The following is a 20,285-nucleotide window of genomic DNA, read 5'->3' as shown; positions in this document are numbered from 1 at the left end:
CATCAAAATGGATGTCTAATATTTAATAACATTATCTATTTTACTAAATCCAATTTGTAAACATCTAGAATGATCTTTCAGTCTTGATTTGACAGATATAGACAAGTACACATCGTTATCTAGACTCAATGAGATTTACTCTTGAGTACTGAGAAAAACATTACTAAAAGTCTAGTATAACATTAATACTGGGAAAGAAGTTTAACTCAAATTGAAAGTTTGATACAAGGTCTTATTTTTCTACTACTTCAAACATTTCAAAATTAATCCAAGACCAACAAATATTTTAGTGTTTTACTTTCTCTCAGTAGTAGTAGATTCAAATTTAAAAATACTGTTAAAAGGTTGCTTCATTACTTCATTTTAATATTCTGTTTCTTTCTCAGAATAATTAATTCATACATGAAGCACAGTTACAGTGAGCATTATTACTCCATTACTATACATGGGCACAGTTATACTTGTCTATTGGCCTAATTAATGAATTGTTAAGATTTTCTTTAGTGTAATCATAGTACTTTCTCACAGAAAAATATTATTTCATGCTCTATTTCATGCAAAATTAGCAGGCACAGATAAATCTGCTCCCATTACAACTAATAACTCTAAAAAGATTTCTCATAATCTCCACCAAACAGAAAGCAAAAATAAAAATACCAAAGCAGATGGCAAAGCCTTTAATTCTGCACAGTACTGCACAAAAATTACACGGCAACAAAACAAATTAACAACCATGACAGTTAAAGGGAAAAAAGAAAAACAACTTTTCTGTGCAGAGAGACCCAATTTTCTCCCTTTTTCACCTGGGGTTTAAACTATTAATTTAATTGCAGCCCCAGGAGTTTGGAAATAGTAAATCAAATAAGCCAATTGGTAGAATCCTTATTGTTAATTACTTTGTTCTTTAAGGTAATATCCAGATATGCTAATTTGCAACCATAAGAACAACATTCCTTTATGCCTCTCAATGTTTTTTTCTTAGGCTGCCAAACAGTAAAAGCTGCAAGCATGCAAAGACTTTTCATTTGTTTTTCTTTTCTGCACCTTAAGAAATGCTATATTGTCTCTAGAAACACCCTATCTTTTATTTTATGCACTATTTTAATGAGTGACAGAGAGCAAACAAAGACCAAATGAGCAGGTTAAAATGCAGGCTCCGTAATCTCAGTACCTTCTCACTATGGCTATGTTCCTCGTTTAGAGTTGTGCTACTACACGTATCTACCCCAGAGTCTTTTATCTGAGGCTCAGACCATTCCAAGTCCTCTTCCAAAGAGTGGCCACCAAAGCAGACCATTTTCTTTTGCCTCTCGGATAAGGTGTTAGAATCCGACAAAACTGCCTGCTCACTAGTTTTTCTTTTTCCCCTTTGACTGTCCCCTATAGGTGTGGGATAAAAAAAGGATACAAAAAAAGAAAACATGCAAAAACAGTAAATAAAACCAAGGAAATGTAAAATGATAAAGGAAACTAAATGGTAAGGCTCCACATGTCTCACCAAAGACATTGGGGATGCCTCACTGCTATGCCAAGACGTATGGTCCAACCAGTTGTAATCCATGTCTCCTGCGAGAATCAGACAGACAAGATAGTGCAGTAAAGGAAAGGTGAAAGAAAGGACAAAGGTACAGTAAAATTGTAAAGACTTCTAATTATCCTATCTGATTCGTAAACTCTGCCAGGAGGACTTGCAAAGGGCTTCCAAGAAAAAGTTAAGGCTCCAACAACAGAGTACATGGAATATGAAAAGCAGTGAGGAAGGAGATATATTTGTGTGTGTCTAGGTGTGCTTAAAATTATGTACAGAGCAAAGCACCCTTGGGCCAGATTTATTAACTGTCCCTATAAAATTATTTACAGTAAATTAAACAAAAAGGCAAATTGTATTTCTAATAGAATATCCAGAAGGAAAAGCATTTGAATACGGAAAGTCTTGAGGAACTTATTTCTTTGCTTTTCTAACACAAATTAATATTTATTCTAATCACATCAATGCAATACTTAAAACAATGATACTGTGTATTCACTTTACAGTAGATGATGTTAAGGAAGGTTAAATGAAAAAAAAATCTAGAAAATATATTGAGAATAAAAAGCATATTAACTTTGTTTTGTCTACTGGTCAAATATAAGGATGAATTCTAGTAAGTACAGATACCCTACAAATAGGAGTGTTTAGGGTTTTGACAAAATATAAATATTTCATACAGTCAGAGTTTACCCTCCATGGCAGACACACTGTAGAAAGGAAAGTTTGAAAAACAGTTCAAGAAGAGATCTAAATTAATGCTGCTGTCCAAAGAATTAGGAAATGACTCATGTATTTTAATAAAATATTCTCTTTTATGTAGGTACTTCAAACTGTAAATTATGCCCACACATTCTGCACTATTATGTTTCTCTCTTTTTTCTCCCCTTACCAGTGTTACTATGTGCTACATGAAAAATATTTTGTTACTGAATGCTGCATAATATTTTTACAGTACTATGTGCAGGAAACAAATGTTTCATTTTCTGTCAAATTTGATCAAACTAAAGCAAAGTAGTTCAAGGTTCCTCAATACAGTTTTTGGTATTGAGGTTTCCTCAATACCTCAAAAAACATTTTTCTATTTCTGTTACTTCAGGTCCTGCTTCAGCACTGCTGAGGCTATTCCTCTGGAACTACATCAGTAGGGTGGTGAAATGTAACTAACAAGTCTTAGCACTGTCTTAACACTTGTCTAGAAAACTTTACAGAAAGGATGTGAAGATACAGCCCCATAGAACTACAAAAAACCAATACAGGCTTTAGTAAAGTAAAACATTCTCCTTGGAGAGGTATCACAGAATTAAGTAGGTTGGAAAAGCCCTTTGAGATCATCAAGTCCCACTGAGTATATTGTATATGTACAATGAGAAATGCAATTTTTTCACTTGTTTCCTCCTAAAATAGAGGCTTGCATATGCTGTATGAAGAAAAAAAATCAAGTCTCATTTCCATTTTAAAAAAGGAAATATTCAAAATACAAAGGCTTTGTTTTCAAAAAGATACTTTGAACTTAGTCCCTTACACATTGCAGAAATCTTGTAGCATATTGTCTTGTAGCCTTTTCTTTCATAAAAACAGTGATAAAGTAACTTCACAGAATTATTCTGAGGCATCAATTAACTCATATTTTCTAAATAATAAATAGGCTGTAAATCTCTTAACTATGTTTCTTGACACTTGAAAGGAAGATAACATTTAAAAATAGCAAATTCTTACCAAAACTGCTTTGCCATGAATGTTAACATATTGCCTGTATTACATATAAAAGTGTGGCTATCTCCTGCCAAAGGGGAAAGAAACACTATTTTGAAAGCTGGTAACATTTCGCTAAAGCTACTTCTGCAATGGAATTTCCAGGGCAACTTTTGCCTCCAGACATTTCTTCAAGGGGTACTGAGTGAAATCATCAGTGAGCTCATGAAGATCTAGCCCTTATTCATAAATATACATTTAGAGATATCCAGAAGATAGCAAGAGTTCCAGCCTGTTTTACAAATTCCCTGGGGCCTTTAAGCATTGGTCCCAGACTCATCTGCTGGTATAGCTGGTTTCTGCTTACTCCAAGGCCTCCTACCCATTTACTACTGTATCCACAAACAGTATATGTCCAAGAGTAGACTCAGTCATTTTGCAAAAATAGTTACTTTTCATCAAATGATAAGCCCTGGAACTAAAGCTGCACAGAGGAATGCTTGTAAAATTGATCCTGTTACCTGATAAAAGCACTCCCTCTTCTTGCTTGACCATTTTCCCTTCTCCTTTTTAAACAAGATGTAGGCTTTTTTTTTTATTGTAGATGTATCTCCTTTTTAAACAAGACGTAGAAGGCTTTTTTTTTATTGTAGATGTATCTCACAGTAAATACTAAATAATTGGCATTTATAAAATGAAAAAATTAAAATAAGCAACTCCATCCAAAAGCTATTTTGGTTTTATCTGTGTAAAATATGCAGTTATAGGTTTCCAAAAATTATCATATAAATTAGAAGTTTTAAAGCCCCTGTAGATCTTACAGATTTTGCCCTTAATACTGCATTAATTGATCTAAATGACAGGCATAAATGCTAAGCAAGTTATACCTACAACTTTTTGAAATAAAGCGAATAGTTTGATAAAGTCACTGGACATCAGTTTTTCAATGGAAGTTCTAGAAATACTAAAATCTTGACTAGGTAAATGATTTTTGAAATCTTGTAAAATTAAAAGTAATATATGTAAAGCCCATAGTTTTGCACACAAAAAAAAAGCTATAAGTAAATAAACTAAAAAAAAAAAGTAAAGAAATAAAATAAAAGTTAAACCATGATCTTGTGTAACACAGACACCATAGTTGTAAGAGTACCAGAAAACGAAAAGCTATAAGTAAATAAACTAAAAAAAAAAAGTAAAGAAATAAAATAAAAGTTAAACCATGTAAGAGTACCAGAAAACACATTTGCTGCTCTCTTAGAAATTAATCATCCACTATAGAAAATACTTTATACATTTAGGGTATGCAGCAGAAATTACACAGGAAAAAAAATGTCACTTCATTGATAAATTACAAAAGATATAATATCAAAATCATAATTCATGGAAAAGGGATCTAATATATTACTAAGAAAGATACAATCCTAGTTCATGCCATTATAACAATATTCAGATGCCTTTTGAGTTCAGGAGTGCAGCTGGATATAGGAAAGGACATATGTGAGGTCTGCTCTTATTAATGTCAATGAGTTCTATGTGTATATGGAAAGCTTTCATGGACTAATCAGGCTGGGAGAACCACAACATCAGTAACCTTGCCCTTCTGCAGAAACAGGATTAAGCTGAAGCCTTTGTAACCTTATTGGTAACCTCACTGTAACCTTACTTTGTAACCTTGCTGGAAGCCTTTGTAACCTCACTGGTGTTCAGTGTGCTTTTCTTATTTTCTCTAGACAAAACCAAAAGGCAGAGGAAAACTTTTTTTTTTCTTCTACATTTGGGAACCCCCAGCAATGGGACCTTCCTGTAGAAATGGCAACTTTGAATGTTAGAGTATATTTTAAAATAATTTTGGTCAGTTTCTGTTTCCCTTGTATTTTAATGTTTGGTTATGTAGTTTTTTTGTTTCCCATAATGGCTTTCCCACAGAAATATGATAATTGAGTATTTTTTATGAAGCGTTAAGGAGGTTGTATCTAACATACAAGGAGTATGTCTACTCTTTTATGAATGCTGTTTAAGTTCATGGTCAAGTCCAAAGCCATTTATCTTCCAAACAGGCTAGACATAAAGCACTCTATGTTATCGGCCGTTCTACTCATACAGAGTTATTTGGATGCTCTAAAGTGCTCAAAATCTTCACACAGGATTTAAGCACAACTCAGGTCCTTTCTACCTAAACCAAGACTTCTCTGAACTGTCAACTGTTTCCCTTAGTGAACTAAAAACATAATCTTGCTTTGAACCAAATAAACCAAAAACTTGTCCTCAAATTCAAATCTCATTGCCAAAAAGGACAGGTCATACAACCTTAAATTGTTCAGCCTGAGGAGACTACCTGACTGCATGGTGTGTACTGAATACATACTTCTGACTACTTGAGCCAATAATGGTACATATATGTCATTACTCAAAACTGCAAATTATTTAACTTTACAATTGAGCATTTTCCCCCTCGAAGCTAATTTTCAGCATAAGATACAGTGAGCTGAACACATTCCATGTGTCTATATCCTTCTCCTAACTGCACAGCTCCCAGTGCAGCCCTGTACTAGAAGGTCTCTGGAGTGAAGTAAAAAGTGAACTACAGCTATTAAGAACTTCCATTTAAGCAGGCTACTTTCTGTGTTTGCAATACTCTCCATCCAGACTGCCACACACAGCGGGTGACTCCAAAGAGGAGCTACACTGCTGGAACTGCCTGGAGGGGATTATATGAGTGCTTAAACAATTGCTTTGTCAGCTCTGGACATTTCAGGGACATTCTAGCTTTTGGTGCAGGAGCAAATGTAAAGCTGCCTGTCACATAGCTGACTGTAAAGCACAGCAATATTTTCCAACACAGTCGCTGATGAAGTTTGAGCACTGATTACAAAAAAAGAAGCACCTTCCTGCAGGGCTTGCGGCAGGCTTTGAAAATTCCTACCATACATTTCAACATTTCTTCTTGCAAAACTATTATCTCTCTAGATTTATCAACTTTCAACATGGAACAGCCTAGGAAAATGTCTGAAGGATCTGGTCCTACCAAAGCAAAAAAAGAGAAGCTGTTTTTTTATGTAAAGGATATAAAATATATTTTGACTATTAATACATGAAATACAGAGAAATGCAGCAATTAGAGGAAAAATATATAAATCTCCATTAGTGAATAGCAGAGTGGTGCATTCCACAAGGCAGGTGAGAAAAAAGACTGGGGGACGTGAGAGCAGGTAACAGTGCATACCCATGTGGCAAGAATAATGACATTGACACCATACAACTATTGAATAGAATAGAGATGCTGCTACCAAAGAAATGTCTCTGGACCTCACGGGCTAGTCACTGAGAACTTAGTAATATCCTGAATTTCTTTTCTTTTTTTTCGGTTTTTGTTTGTTTTAAGGGATGCTGAAAGATTTTACTTGAAGACTCTGGTTCACCCTCAAAAACTATGTACTACTACAAGAACTGCTTAACAGAAAAGATATTACTCTTGATGTAAAGACTTACCTAATGTAAAGGTGAAAGGGTTTCAGCATGTCTATTTCATTCTGGTTCTCTTTATGAAACTGAGATTTAGGATCACTATTAATAGAAGAATATTTCCTGGAAGTATTTTTTTTTTAAATTATGTTTTGCTGGAAGGATGTAAATTGGAGAAAATACTTTCTTCAAAATTACATTTTCTAAAATAAAATTATGCTCAGTCTGTTAGTCAAACATATCTTGACAAACGTCTTTCCTTGGAATAAATTGAATGAAAGCATATCAACATGGCAAATACACTTGGTCACAGCTCAGTACACAAGCTGGATGACCTTATACACTTACAATTATGCCTCTCATATGACACCTATATGCCACACCATGACCTCTATCATATGATTCAGTACACAAACTTAATCAACAAGAAAATGGACAGGTATACAGTGTAGTTATGGGAGACAGCCAGACATTTTATACTGTGGTCCCAGTTTGTTTCCTTATTAGGATTCAAACTTTTCAGATTTGCACACCTATATTACATATCCCTTGCTACTTTAATAAGATCAGGGAAAACTAGAACTAATTAAGTATAATATCCTATGGGTTTCTCTCTTGCTTGATTATCTTTAAGATTTTATCTAAGGAAGATGCTCATTTCAAATTATGCTTTTTACCCTACTTGTAGCATTTTCACTTTTTCCCTTCTTCCTTCTGCCATTACAAAATTTAGAGCCTGTACCTGAAAAAAGGAAGTTCTTTTGGCAGAATGCAAAGGAAAACACATATTGCAAAGTTTCAATAAGACAGTATTTTTGGATAATGTCCAGTGGCAAGTAATCAAAACCGATTTATTTCTCTTTCGTTATTATTTTTAAACTATGTCTTTTTTCCTTTTTCTTCCCTATTCGCATCCACAAAGGCCACATGTCCAGTGGCAAGTAATCAAAATCGATTTATTTCTCTTTCGTTATTATTTTTAAACTGTCTTTTTTCCTTTTTCTTCTCTATTCACATCCACAAACACCACACATGTATTCCTGGGCTGACCTCACACATCTTCCCTGATTGTGTGTTATGACCATGCATCCCTTCCCCTTAGCACTGAAACTGACAGCTTCATCACAAGCTCTTCACCATCTCAGGCCTGCAACCAGAATCAGCAATACCAGCTTGCCTATACCTGAATGAGGGACTCATATAAAGGTGAAACAATGCAGGGGAGAATAATCCTATTAAAGAATCTCATATCTGGCCCTTGTTTCAGTAGCTTAGTGTTGTGTAATACTGTGAAATTGTTCTCATCAACTAAAACCAGGTAGCCCATTTAGGTGCTCGCAGTGAGCCCAACCTTTTTCACAGACTAGTCTACTGAAAGTTAACAAGTTCTTGGATGTAATGCGCAGAGGAATTATTTGGCGTCTAGAAGGTGAGGAAAAACCCTGTATTTCCTGAATCACTGAAATCCTGAATCAGAAAAATGATCCATCTTGACAAGTGCTAAGGAAGCATAGATCCAACGGTTCTGTGATGTGTTGGAGCTGCTGCACAACTGGGAACCAAACCACACATGCACAAGAAATTCTGTCCTCAGACTTTGAAACCAGTCCAGGCAAATTCAACTGTTTTGCTGCCAAGAGGAAGGCAACAGTAAAACCTGACAAGCCAGTTGGAAACAAGCCTTACACCCCCTGGAAGTGAAGACAGTTCATAATTGGAGCACTATGAAAATTTGTGAGAAACAGCTGCAAGGTCAGGAAACAGGTTTGGGGGTTTGTGTGCTCTCAGTACCTATTTCCATTAGACATTTCATTACCACTTTATATACACTCACTGAAGAAGGCTTGATTAAACTGAAGAAATAAGTAGCTTCAGGAGAACTCTATTTAGCATTAGTAGACACGTTTGCTTATGCAATTCGCTTTGTGCTGGCTTACCCTATACTCAGCTTTCCACAGATATGCACTCTTTCTATATCCTGAAGTTGTGACTGTGCCAAAATTACTGTCAGAGTAGCTCCAACAAGGCTGCCTGGCATCCCCAAGTCTCAGGGCCATAGGATTTAATCCACATGTACTGAATCCTAAATGTGACCCTATTTCTATTTGGACAGAAATAAGCTCTCTACCTTTGAGAGGCAGTATATAACCAGGTAAATTTTCATTCCTTTCAGTAATGGGCATATGTTGATGGAGAGCCTATAATAATGTTTTCTATAAGCATAGTTCCTTCTAATACTTACTAACAAAAGAAAAAAGAAGCCAACAAAGAAAAACAAAAAAATGCCCTTAGATTGTGTACTTACTTACTTTCAATCTTTACTGCTTTGATGCCAACACTAATTACTACAGAAAATAACCCTAAGCTACTTTGAATCAGTATATCTTAATCAATAAGTAAGCTTCAAATTTGCAAAATGAAGACAACAAGAGACCAAGAAAGACAGCAAAGGAATGGATTCTTCACAAGGCACAATATCAAATTCACAAATAAGGACATGGACTTAACATGCCAGTTGTATTCATGACAGAGCTGTACTAATTTCATCAAGAGAATTATCAACCATAAGTAAAACTGAAATAGTGAACATGTCAGGAAGGAAAGTCGTCTTAGCTCAGGTTTAAAGAAACATAAATCTATTTATTCATAACAATTTCCTATCTTTTATCCCCAATGTCATGTAGAACTAATCCTAATGAAAGGAGACATTACTAACATAGAGATAGCTCCTTTCATAGGCACATCATTATCTAGAATCAATTTCCATCATCAGCCCAGCAGCCACCCATATATCATGACTGAGGATCACCCAGCTGTTTCATTGATCACATCTTTTTCCTTTCTCTCCACTACTTCCAGTCAAGATCACTGACATTTTGCCAACAAAATGTGATATTAAGAATTACTCGTTTTGTGATTTTCAGTAAGAGATAAGCAATATAAAAATAATGTATATAATTATTTTATATAATAGAAAAAATCATCATCAAAAACAACAATAATAAATTTAAAATATAAAATATAAATTAAAAATATAAAAGCTTTTACATTTTTGAGGTGAAACAGTCTTACAAAATAACCAAACCAGTATCTAAGTTCCATATACTTGCTGGTTTTTTCTGTTTGGTTTTTAGATTTTCTTTGGGATGAAAATATATCTTTACTTTTACCCTTGGACATGGCTGTAATCCTACATAGAAAACTGAAGGGAAAGGGTAATGCAAAAAAGGTCCAGTTCATGCTTTTAAGCATAGTATTACCAATAATTTCTTACAAACTCTCAGTGGGTACAGAAGAAGACTGAATTCACTCTAAATGTCTTGATCACTGATGAGGAAGTGTACATTTAAGAACAGAAATAAAAATAACCTTTAAAAAATCCTCTGTATTACATATTTGAACAACTAGTATTTAAATAATAAATCATCATCCAGAAGTTAAACTGATTCATTTTCTTGTCTGAAATTCTCAGTTTACATTATGCAGAAAGACATGGGCAAATTTCAAAATTCAACCTAACAATCAAGAGGGAAATAAAACTTCTGTGGCAAATGTCACCTTTCAAACTGTGTATAACAAAGAAATACAGCACTTCTTTACCAGTCATAGAAGGGTTTTTTTTCCCTTTAAACCTAGCATTTCAGTATAAATAACTTTCTGCTTGTCCAAACAAGTATAATTTTTAACTTGCTACCTTCTCAAATCTAAACTGCAGGAGATACAACATACATTCACTTTGGTTTTAAAATTATTTGCTTTAAGAAACAAAAGCTCAATAGCAGGTGTAAGTCCAAAGCAACATCCATCCCTGGCAGCACACATGCCATAAATGATCTAGAAATACGCAGTGCATCTGCTGATTCAGTTAGCTGTAGCGGAAGGAAAAAAAAAAAAAAAAAAAACAGTGCAAGAGGCTCTTTCATCACCTCGACACTGCAATAAAAGCCTTTGTAAACCAGTAATTGGATCGTTAATTATTGATCTCCCCTTTAGCAGTCATGATGAAGAAAGTAATTTGGTATATGTAAAAATACCTATTGTTTTGAGTTTGGTTACATGTTATTTTTGTCAAACCACCTTCTTTTGAAGCAAATTAATTACCTCTTTAAAGAGGAAGAGAAAATCTCAAAATGAAACTCTGGTGGATCCCAGAAGTAAAAATCATATCCAACTGTCTAATTTAGTTTCATACCTACTGTGCATGGGCTTGACAGTGTGATACTGTATAATCAAATTAGTTCAGAGCAATGATCTGTTACACCTGGGTTACAGCTTAAAGAACAGATGTGCAAAAATAAAATACCAATGATGGTGGTGGTGGTTGTTTTTTAAGATACTTAAGCACAATGAAGGTTATTTTGCTTATGTATACAGGTTTATACATACATGCAGGAAAATTCCCATACACATTACATTAAGAGGAAGGTCAGACTGAAAAATTAAATAATCAGAAGGTAAGGGTGGTACAAGACTTAGCTTGTCATGAAGCATTTATTTAGTCCCTATACAAAAGCATTTATGTATAATATTTCATAATACTGTGGTAAAGTCCCCCATCCCCACAATGGATCTTCTGTGCACCGAAAGAAAGATGTAACTTAAATAAATAACTAGTTCATATCATTATTTCCTCAGTTAATGACCCCTTTCATTGGTTACTGAACATAATCTAAATGCAGATCTAACACAAAATTATTTGTCTCTTGAGAGCTCTGGTGCTGTGAGGATATTCTCCAGGATTCAGGTTTAAATTCAAGGAATTGTTCTTTGTGGACTGTCTGTATAATGAAATGAACAAGATGCTACAATTAACCTCTTAAAATGAGCTGCTGACATACAGATGTACCACCACTTTGAAATGTTCCAAACAATTTTCATTGCCAAACATAAGAAATACAGAGCTTGATTTTTTTGTTCTAATATTTTTTAGGATTTTAGTTCTCTGCCTTTGCTCTGCTCTATTATACCTATTCTTAGAAAATGGCAAGAATTTACACAAATCTACCCACAAAAATATGCAGTAAATTTTACTATATGATTAAAACAAACAGAAAAGAATCATATTCCCAACATTTATCCAAGATTGCTCATGTCTATGTATACAAGCTGGATGGAAACCTCCTTCAAACAGAAATTCCCTAAGAACGTACTTCAAAGAAAACCAATATGGCTTAAAAAATGCTGTGGAGATTTAAGGGTAAGATTGTTAAAGTAATAAATAGAGAGATACAGATGCAATTTGCATTTTAAATTAATTTAGAATCCTACTGAAAAGAGGTATTTTTTTTTCATTGTAATTTGCTCTGTCTTCATTATTTCAGAAGAATAAAGAACAATGGAAGAAGTGTCCACAGAAGAATAGTGGATGTTAGCTCTGCAATTATTTCATTTCGCTGAATACATAAAAAAGCACATTGCTCAGGGACCTTTCCACAGTCAACAAGAACTACACTCATAATTATAGCCTTCATGGTAGCTGAAGCTGTAATAAAAGTTACATAAGGGATTTAATCTCAGTCTTGTTTTTGTATGATCACAATTACCCAAAAATATATCTCCTGAGGCTAAATATTTCCAGAACAAGTTTAAGTAAAAGGTCAGTATTTTCCACTACTTTTCAAGGAAAATTCCCTCACATCCTCTACTTGTTCATGTTTAAATTTCTGGAAATTTGTGATAAGAGAAGAAAACAAAGTCATAATACTTAATGCTTGCAAAACCACCAGGGAATTCTGCCTCATAAATTGGACCAGGCCCTACGCTATGGAGGCTCTCATGCTCAAAGCAGTCCTTCAGACAATGTAACTTATCTGGGTCACAGAGGTTTTCAGAAGGAAACACACTGTGTGGCGGAGGCTGGACCAGCCTTCTCTTTTCCAGGTAGAAGAGCTACATCACAAAATAGAAGCTGTATAATTGTGATATAAACACAGAGACTACTGCTTAAAGGGAGGTCTGTAACCTATTCTTGTTACAAATGTATTTAAGACAATAATATACTTCAAAAGGTTCCCATTGACTTCAGATTGAGTTGAGTAAGACACTTGCAGTACAGCCAGTTTCAAACCATCCTCTCCCTTTCTTCATTTGCTCATTTCCTTAGAGGTGCATCTTACTTGGCAATATAATTTATCCAGATTAACACAACTCTTCAAACCAAAGATTTACATTTGTCTGGTGGCTGTGCAATTTTATTTTCAGATAAACTGCTAGCGAACTAACCTGCTACTGCCTAAAGAAGACTAACAGAAAAGGCATCATGTTATCTCCATAATTTGTCCAGAGAGTTATGCACTTCATTCATGAACTACGTATTAATCTCTACGCAGCATGAAGCTGAAAGTCCTTAATGAAGAAACATAGCAAGAAATATGAAAAATACATGTAAATATTTTTGATTGATTGGAGGGTTTTGGGTTGGGGTTTTTTTTCCATTTTACATTAAAGAAGCTGCCTCTTTTCATTATGCATTCTTAATATGAATGAGTATAACACTCAGATGTGAAAAAAACAGGTGTGGGTTCCAGCTGGCACAGGTGTCAACACAATGACCTTACAGATATGGCCAGCTGATTTGTGAACAACAAAAGGATCATTCCCCTGATTTAAATCTGGCAGTGAACACTTGGAAATGCCTCCATTAGTCCCTTGGAAGACTAAATTTTTCTTAGACTTCCCAAAACACTCTTCTGCCTCTGTCTGCTCAGTGCAGACAAAATTGCACAGAGCATCTTTGCTGTACTGGAACAACTGCAGTCTTGTCAGAGTGAAGGTTTTATGAAAATGCAGAGCATGAATAAGTTATAATAAATTTATTATGATTAGACTATGGTACTACCTGAATCTGCCATTTTTTAAAAGTCTGTGATAATATTTTACTTATTTTATGGTGATTCGAAATAATTTTAGCTGTCAGTATATTTCTGTTGCTGCTTATTATCATGCAAGTAAATTTGGCCTATTCATATCTATGAAAAGAAAATAAAATTGGATTCAAATGAAATTTTGATTGATAATACTGAAAATATACAAATAGTGACACCATTAACATTTATTATTTTACATTTTATAATGGACTATGATTTGTAATTTCCTTTCTTGAATTTGTTGAAATAAGGATATACCACATTTTTGCAAATGTAGAGATTAATTTGTTGAAATAAAGAGACACCACTGGATTTTGCAAATGTAGAATTGGCTATGCTTACAGCTATACACAGTATACAACACAAGCAGTTAATGACTTTTTAGGGTGACATTGCTGTTCTGCTTTTCCTTTTTTTTAGATCATTGTCTGTCAAATCCGATAAAGAACTGGAAAGTATGATATGCTTTGGGAATAACAACTTTAGCAAACTACTCATATCAGTGTAAACAGTTACAGATTTTAACTGTTTCTCTGCCACAATTCAACATCTTTTCTTTTTCATTGTTGATTTCAAATGAGATCTTATGCCATTAAAAATGGTTTCTACATTTCATAGAATGATAGAATTATTTGGATGGGAAGATTCTCTAGATTCAACATTCAATTTCATAAATGACTGTGTTATTAAGATGTTTCTTATAATTTTCTTCTTTGCTTGTTTTTGCAACATCCTTTATTTTATAAGGAAAGTATAATAAGGAATTTGTTATTTCTTGAAGTAAAATCAGGAGCAATAAAATTTTACAATTAAAAAAATCCTATTTCCCAACCATCATATATTTCCAAGTATAACAATGTTCCAGTGTGGGGAAACTAAAACTTCAGACATGGGAGTTAAATAAATAGGCAAGTGCAATCCTAGAGCAAGACAACTTTGGATACAATTTTACTCATCTGCTTGTCTCAACCTGCATCAAACCACAAGTTTCTGACCCAGTACAATGCCAGAGTCTTCTCACTGGCAGCTGCTGCTTTCATACTTCATTCTTTGTGTCCCTGCACATGTCAAGGAAGCATTCCAGGTGACACCTTAGAGTAAACCACAGCTTATGAGCTACCAATCCACAGGGTAACAGAAGACCTACAGGACCACTGACCTCATCCTGCCAGCTTGGGTACACTGAGGAATGGGAGCTATGTCATCTAAGACAGGCATAATAAAATAGTTGACTCTGCAAGATTCATTCCTTTTTAGCTTCTGTGAAAGCTCTCTACCCCAGTAACAAACACTCCAGGGCTGTTTTGTAACCAGCAAATGGGGTATGGTGGATGTCAAGTCTGCAATTCTTCCCCTGGTTTAAAGGCACCCATCAAGAGAACTAGCTGGCAGATTGCACAAGGATGTGGGTTGTTCCTCCTCAAACACTGTGTAACAAAGCCAGACATTCCACATTGGAGACTTCAGGCCCTGTCCCCAGCCCTGGCCTTGTACAATGCTTTCGTTACTTAATCTGCTAGAAGAGATTAATCATAAAATATGGGAGAGCTTTGAACACCAAAAAAGGGGTATGAAGTCAATGCACACGAATGAACAAATGCTAATAGAAGAGAGTGAAATGCATATCAGAGTTTAAGAATTTAGAGATTTTGATTTTTGCAAAATTTACAAGACCCAGAAGAAGGAAAAAGACTTCAGACTTCAGAAGAAGTCACGCAGAAAGTTGAAGGAGCAAGCCAGGCAGTTGGAGGCAAGTGAACTGAAGGAAGGAAAAAAAAAATTGATCTTTTGCTTTGTTTAAATGCTTCATGCCTGAACAGAACTCAGATTTTAGCAAACGACCTCAACTGAAATCTAATAATTATAAAAACAGTTAGCTGAAATGTGGAACTTCGGTTCTTCACAAAAGAGTAATGAGAAAAGTATTCAAAATACAAGGGATTTGAATGCTAAGCTTAGCTCTGACAGTGATCCATTGATTTCCAGTCCATAAAACCAAGATAATAAAGCTTTCTTCCACTTACAGAGATAAAGAAGTGAATGGAAGCCATTCAAACACTACTGTGATGAGTGTTCTGCTAAGGACCATTAAAAGATTGGGCCATTAAAATAATCCAGGCTCTTTTAATAAGAATTAAAAGAATAAGTATGTCTCATTTCTCCAGATACCATCCATTTCCTACAGTGAAAAAGGCAGATGCTGAAAAAGGACTATAGTGGAATAACCAAAAAGAGACTGGTACAAATCAAATATTTCAGGAAGCAAAATATAGCTGACCATGCAGTCTACTTACTTACATTTTTTAATTCACACATGATTCTGAAACACAACAGTGCTGTTCAAGGGAAGAAGTAATGAGAGATAGGTTCTAATTCTGTGCACAAAGGAGCAAATATCTTCTCAAAGGTGAATGCCCAGAGTTTAGATTCATCTGGCTGATATGTAGAATCTTTTTTTGGCACACTATGAATTTAATTTTCAAGAGTGACCTTAATTTTTTACACCAGTAACTTTTTTTTAAAAGCTCTTCTTTACAGCTCTTGTTTGTTTTGGAGTTAAATCACAATCTAAAATGATATCTTGGAAAAGAGAAAGAAATTATATTAAAAATACACCTAGTTCTTCTATTTCAGTCAAATCTAATGTAAATTAAATTAGTCTATGTATAAATAAAATAAAAGAATAAATAAATAAATGTGATCACAGCGATGATGCTTGGGAGTATACACACATACTTTTTTACTCAATTCAGATATTGTTAATGTCAATATTATAAAAGCATTAATTATACCTTAGCAAATATTATGTTGCATTTACTAACATCAAAATACGATTCTCAGTCCATATTTGACATCACCCAAAACGTCAGATTGCATTCCAAGTTCAGATGTGAGAAAGAATTTGGCTGGCATTTCTTGTGTTGTGTTTATGGAGTAGTTTATTTCTTCTGGCTTAGGAAAATACTTTGTTTTATACAGATATAGCCCTTTTAAGTAAGTGTTGATGGGAATAAGGGGGAATGGTTTTCAAGTAGAAGAGAATAGTTTTAAACTAGATGTGAGGAAAACAGCTTTTGTTTTGCTTTCTGCTAACATTGCAGAAATTAGGATCATTGTAAGAAAAGTATGCCCCTCATTAAACTACATTAAATACACTGAAGGTATTCATAGACACTTTTTTTTTTTTACAATTGAGAGGAAAAATGTATTTCTTCATATACAAAAGTCTCATTTTTTAATTTATAAAATACAGTAAAAATTATAGTACATCACTTTCATCTGTCAAGAGTAATTACTTTTGTAGCTTGAAACAATTTGCCTTTGGTGACTAGGGTCACATGAGGTATATTATGCCAGAATGTGCATTGTTACAAAAGTCTTTTGTGAAAATTTGCAAACTTTTGGTCTTTCTGTAAGCAGCTAATGCTGTTTTTAATGGAATTGTTCCAGAATTTCACAATGAAGATCTGATTGCAGTAAAACAATACTCATTTTTCAGATGTTGAATACTGCTTTGTTAATCAGTTCTACATCAATTGTCTTCAGTATTTAGCCATTCTGCACACAATGCACATAAATCCCCAGCCTCTTTGTCATTAGAACTTCCTCCAAAATCTGCACTACACTGTGCACACTATGGAGAACACAATGCACTTGATAAAGAAAAATGATAGTATCATGTCTGCTTCACATTACTATAAACAGTCAACATTTTAAAATATTACCACATTGTTTCAATACTTATTCCTGGAAATTTATATCCTATTATTTCATATTACCATATTGTTTCACATTGTTTGCTGCCATGACAACAGATAAGTTACGGATATTAACAAGCTCACTAGGTTTCTAGCTTTGACTGTGCATTAACATTATACTTAGTAGAAAAGATAACCATAATCTGTATAAATGCCTCCAAAGGAAATAGAAAAATTCTCAGCTGACTTCTGAATTCATGACTTGCATATTTTGCCCTTTGCTCTGCCTTGTTCATTATTCATGACTGAGGATAACAGATACCAGGACACATTAACATTTCAAATTGAAAAGAAAATTCAATTTTCATACACTTTCCTACCAGTAGAAATACTTCTCAACTACAGGCAAAAAGTATCTTTCAGTGCATATTAAAATCTTTCCCTAAAGCAAGTTCCATACTTCAATGAAGAACTTTCAATATGGCAACATTAAGAATCACGTGCACTTGCCATGCTGGATTTCCACTATCAATTGCTGGTACTTTTCAGCCATTTTCTTTGCAGAGTTGTAAAGGCCTGATGTTGGGTAAAAAATATCTAGCATTTAATTTCTTAGAAGCTCGCATGAGTGGAACTCATATAACTCTAACTTTCAAAACAAGAATTTCAGAAAGTCACCTTTGCCCAGACAAAACGCAACAGTTGCCAACGAACATCACAAATAGAACTAATATTTCCAGTCATTGTTCAGCTGAAAGTAACTACAAAAATGTGGAGCTCCATACTGAAGTCTGGTGATTTCTGGATGAAATCTGCCCATACTGCAAGTGTAAAAGGCACTGTTTCCACAGGAAAATCAGCCTATACCTCAGGAGCCTCTTCAAGCTTGTACGACTCCAACTGGAACTTGCTTTGCAAGCAGAATTTTTCTGTTTTTTGGAATTGAGAAATAAACCATTTTTTTCTCCCACATCTCTGGGGTGTTTACAATGAGCACAGCAAAAGAGCACTAGTGGAGTGAAGAGATTGGACAGGGATGGCAGCTCTTTTCACTAAGACACCAATTTTAAAATAATTTTTCAGAGGAAATAAAACACTTTCAGGCTAAAGAAGGAATAATACAACTGGTATTAAACAAATATATTGGGCTAAGAATACAATCTCATAAGATTGAGATTTTGCTTTTCTGAATTTTTTCTACATTGAAAGAGAAAGTAACTTCAGAGTTTATTTGTTCCCCATATTTTAATTTATTTATAAATTTACATATAAATCAAATAATAATAGGATTTATCACTAACATAATGAAATATATGAAAACAATTTTAGTTATAAATCATGACAGTCACAAAATAATTAATAAGAAGTGGCAAATGCTTTGGTAGTGTCAAGTTCTCTGCTTTGTTTCTGTTTTCTGCTTTTTTAGTTGTGAGTTCTGTGTAACAATGCAGAGATGTAAGCAAAACAGGTGAAGTGTATACCAGCTTAGATTACTGCATAGTATACAATCTGCATTTTTTTCTAGTGATTGACTGTTTAGGAAACATTTCTGAAACCGTGGATTTTTCTGGATGTTCATGAATTTATTGATGCTAGTAAGTTTTATCTTTTGAAATAATACAAAAAATATTCATATTGCAACTCACATTGCAATGAAGGCCTTAACAAATAAATCCCTCTGGTTTAATGGACTCATTTAATATATTTTAAAAATTGTTTTAAAATGCTGGTAGTATGCAACATGGATTTACAGCATTACCAGGGCTACTGTCATATACTCACCTATTTTCTTTATCAAACACCAGTATAGCACATTTCACCATTTAATCTCAGAATACTTTAAAAATATAATCCTGTAGGTTCATAGAATGGTTTGGCTTGTAATGGATCTCTAAAACTCCTAGACTAACCCCACTGCAGTAGGCAGGGATATTTTCTACTGCACCCAGTTGCTCAGAGGCCCATCCCACCTGACCTTGAAAATCTCCAGGGATCCCCATTCCCATCTAGCACATCTCTGGGCATCATGTCCTAGCATTTTACCGTCCTTTTTAAAAAAAATTTCTTCCTCACATGTAGCTTAAAACTATCCTCTTCTATTTGAAAACCATTCCTCCTTATTCAATCACTACCTGCCCTTGTAAAAAATCCATCTCCATCTTTTCTGTAGGCCCCTTTCAGGTACTGGAAGGTGCTCTAAGGTCTCTTCAGAGCCTTCTCTTCTCCAGGCTGAACAGCCCCAATTCTCTCAGCCTCTCTCCACAGGAGAAGTGCTTCAGCTCTCTGATTATCTTGGTGGCCTCCTCTGGACTTTTTCCAACAGGTCCACATCCTTATTTTGGGATGCTCAGAGCTGGATGCAGTGTTACAGGTAGGATCTCATTAGAGCAGAGGGGCAGAATCCCCTCTCACACCCACCCCTGCTGCCCACAGGGCTCTGCATGCAGCCCAGGACAGGTTTGGCTTTCTGGGCTGTGAGTGACCATTGCTGGGTCATGTCCAGCCTCTCATCCACCAGCACCCCCAGGTCCTTCTGGGCAGGGCTGCTCTCAATCTTCACTCCCCAGCCTGGATCAATACCAGGGTTGCCCTGATCTGGATACAGCACAAGCACGTGGCTTTCTTGAAACTCATAATGCTCCCATGGACCCCTTCTTGTACAGGTGGGGTCTCATTAGAGCAGAGGGGCAGAATCCCCTCTCACACCCACCCCTGCTGCCCACAGGGCTCTGCATGCAGCCCAGAACAGGTTTGGCTTTCTGGGCTGTGAGTGACCATTGGTGGGTCATGTCCAGCCTCTCACCAATCAGCATCCCCAGGTCCTTCTGGGCAGGGCTGCTCTCAATCATCACCCTCCAGCCTGGATCAATACCAGAGTTGCCCTGACCTGGATGCAGCACAAGCACACTTGGCTTTCTTGAAACTCATGATGCTCCCATGGACTTCTTCTTGAGCTTGACCAGGTCCCTCTGGATGGCATCCCATCCTTCAAGTGTTTTAACAACACCTTTTTTTTGTTGTTGTTTTGTTTTTTGT

General features: G+C 35.2%; 1 protein-coding gene across 50 annotated transcripts in view; it reads right to left on the bottom strand.

Annotated features, from left to right (window-relative positions):
• Positions 1-20,285, bottom strand: part of RIMS2 (regulating synaptic membrane exocytosis 2) — a 453,673-nt gene that overhangs the window by 216,977 nt on the left and 216,411 nt on the right. For 36 of the 50 annotated variants that reach the window (XM_039706150.1, XM_039706103.1, XM_039706153.1 and 33 more), the window contains one exon: positions 1,172-1,380. In XM_039706150.1, coding sequence (XP_039562084.1) covers positions 1,172-1,380 — 209 coding nt within the window. Of the gene's footprint in view, positions 1-1,171; positions 1,381-1,498; positions 1,567-20,285 lie in introns of all 50 variants that reach the window. The other 14 variants (XM_039706156.1, XM_039706152.1, XM_039706126.1 and 11 more) reach the window with 1 other exon arrangement.

The sequence above is a fragment of the Passer montanus genome, unplaced genomic scaffold, assembly GCF_014805655.1.
Source record: "Passer montanus isolate IOZ18808 unplaced genomic scaffold, ASM1480565v1 scaffold19, whole genome shotgun sequence".
NCBI classification, from domain to species: domain Eukaryota; kingdom Metazoa; phylum Chordata; class Aves; order Passeriformes; family Passeridae; genus Passer; species Passer montanus.
The sequence above is the reverse complement of the archived record's forward strand: the minus strand, read 5'-3'. Positions and strand labels throughout refer to the sequence as shown.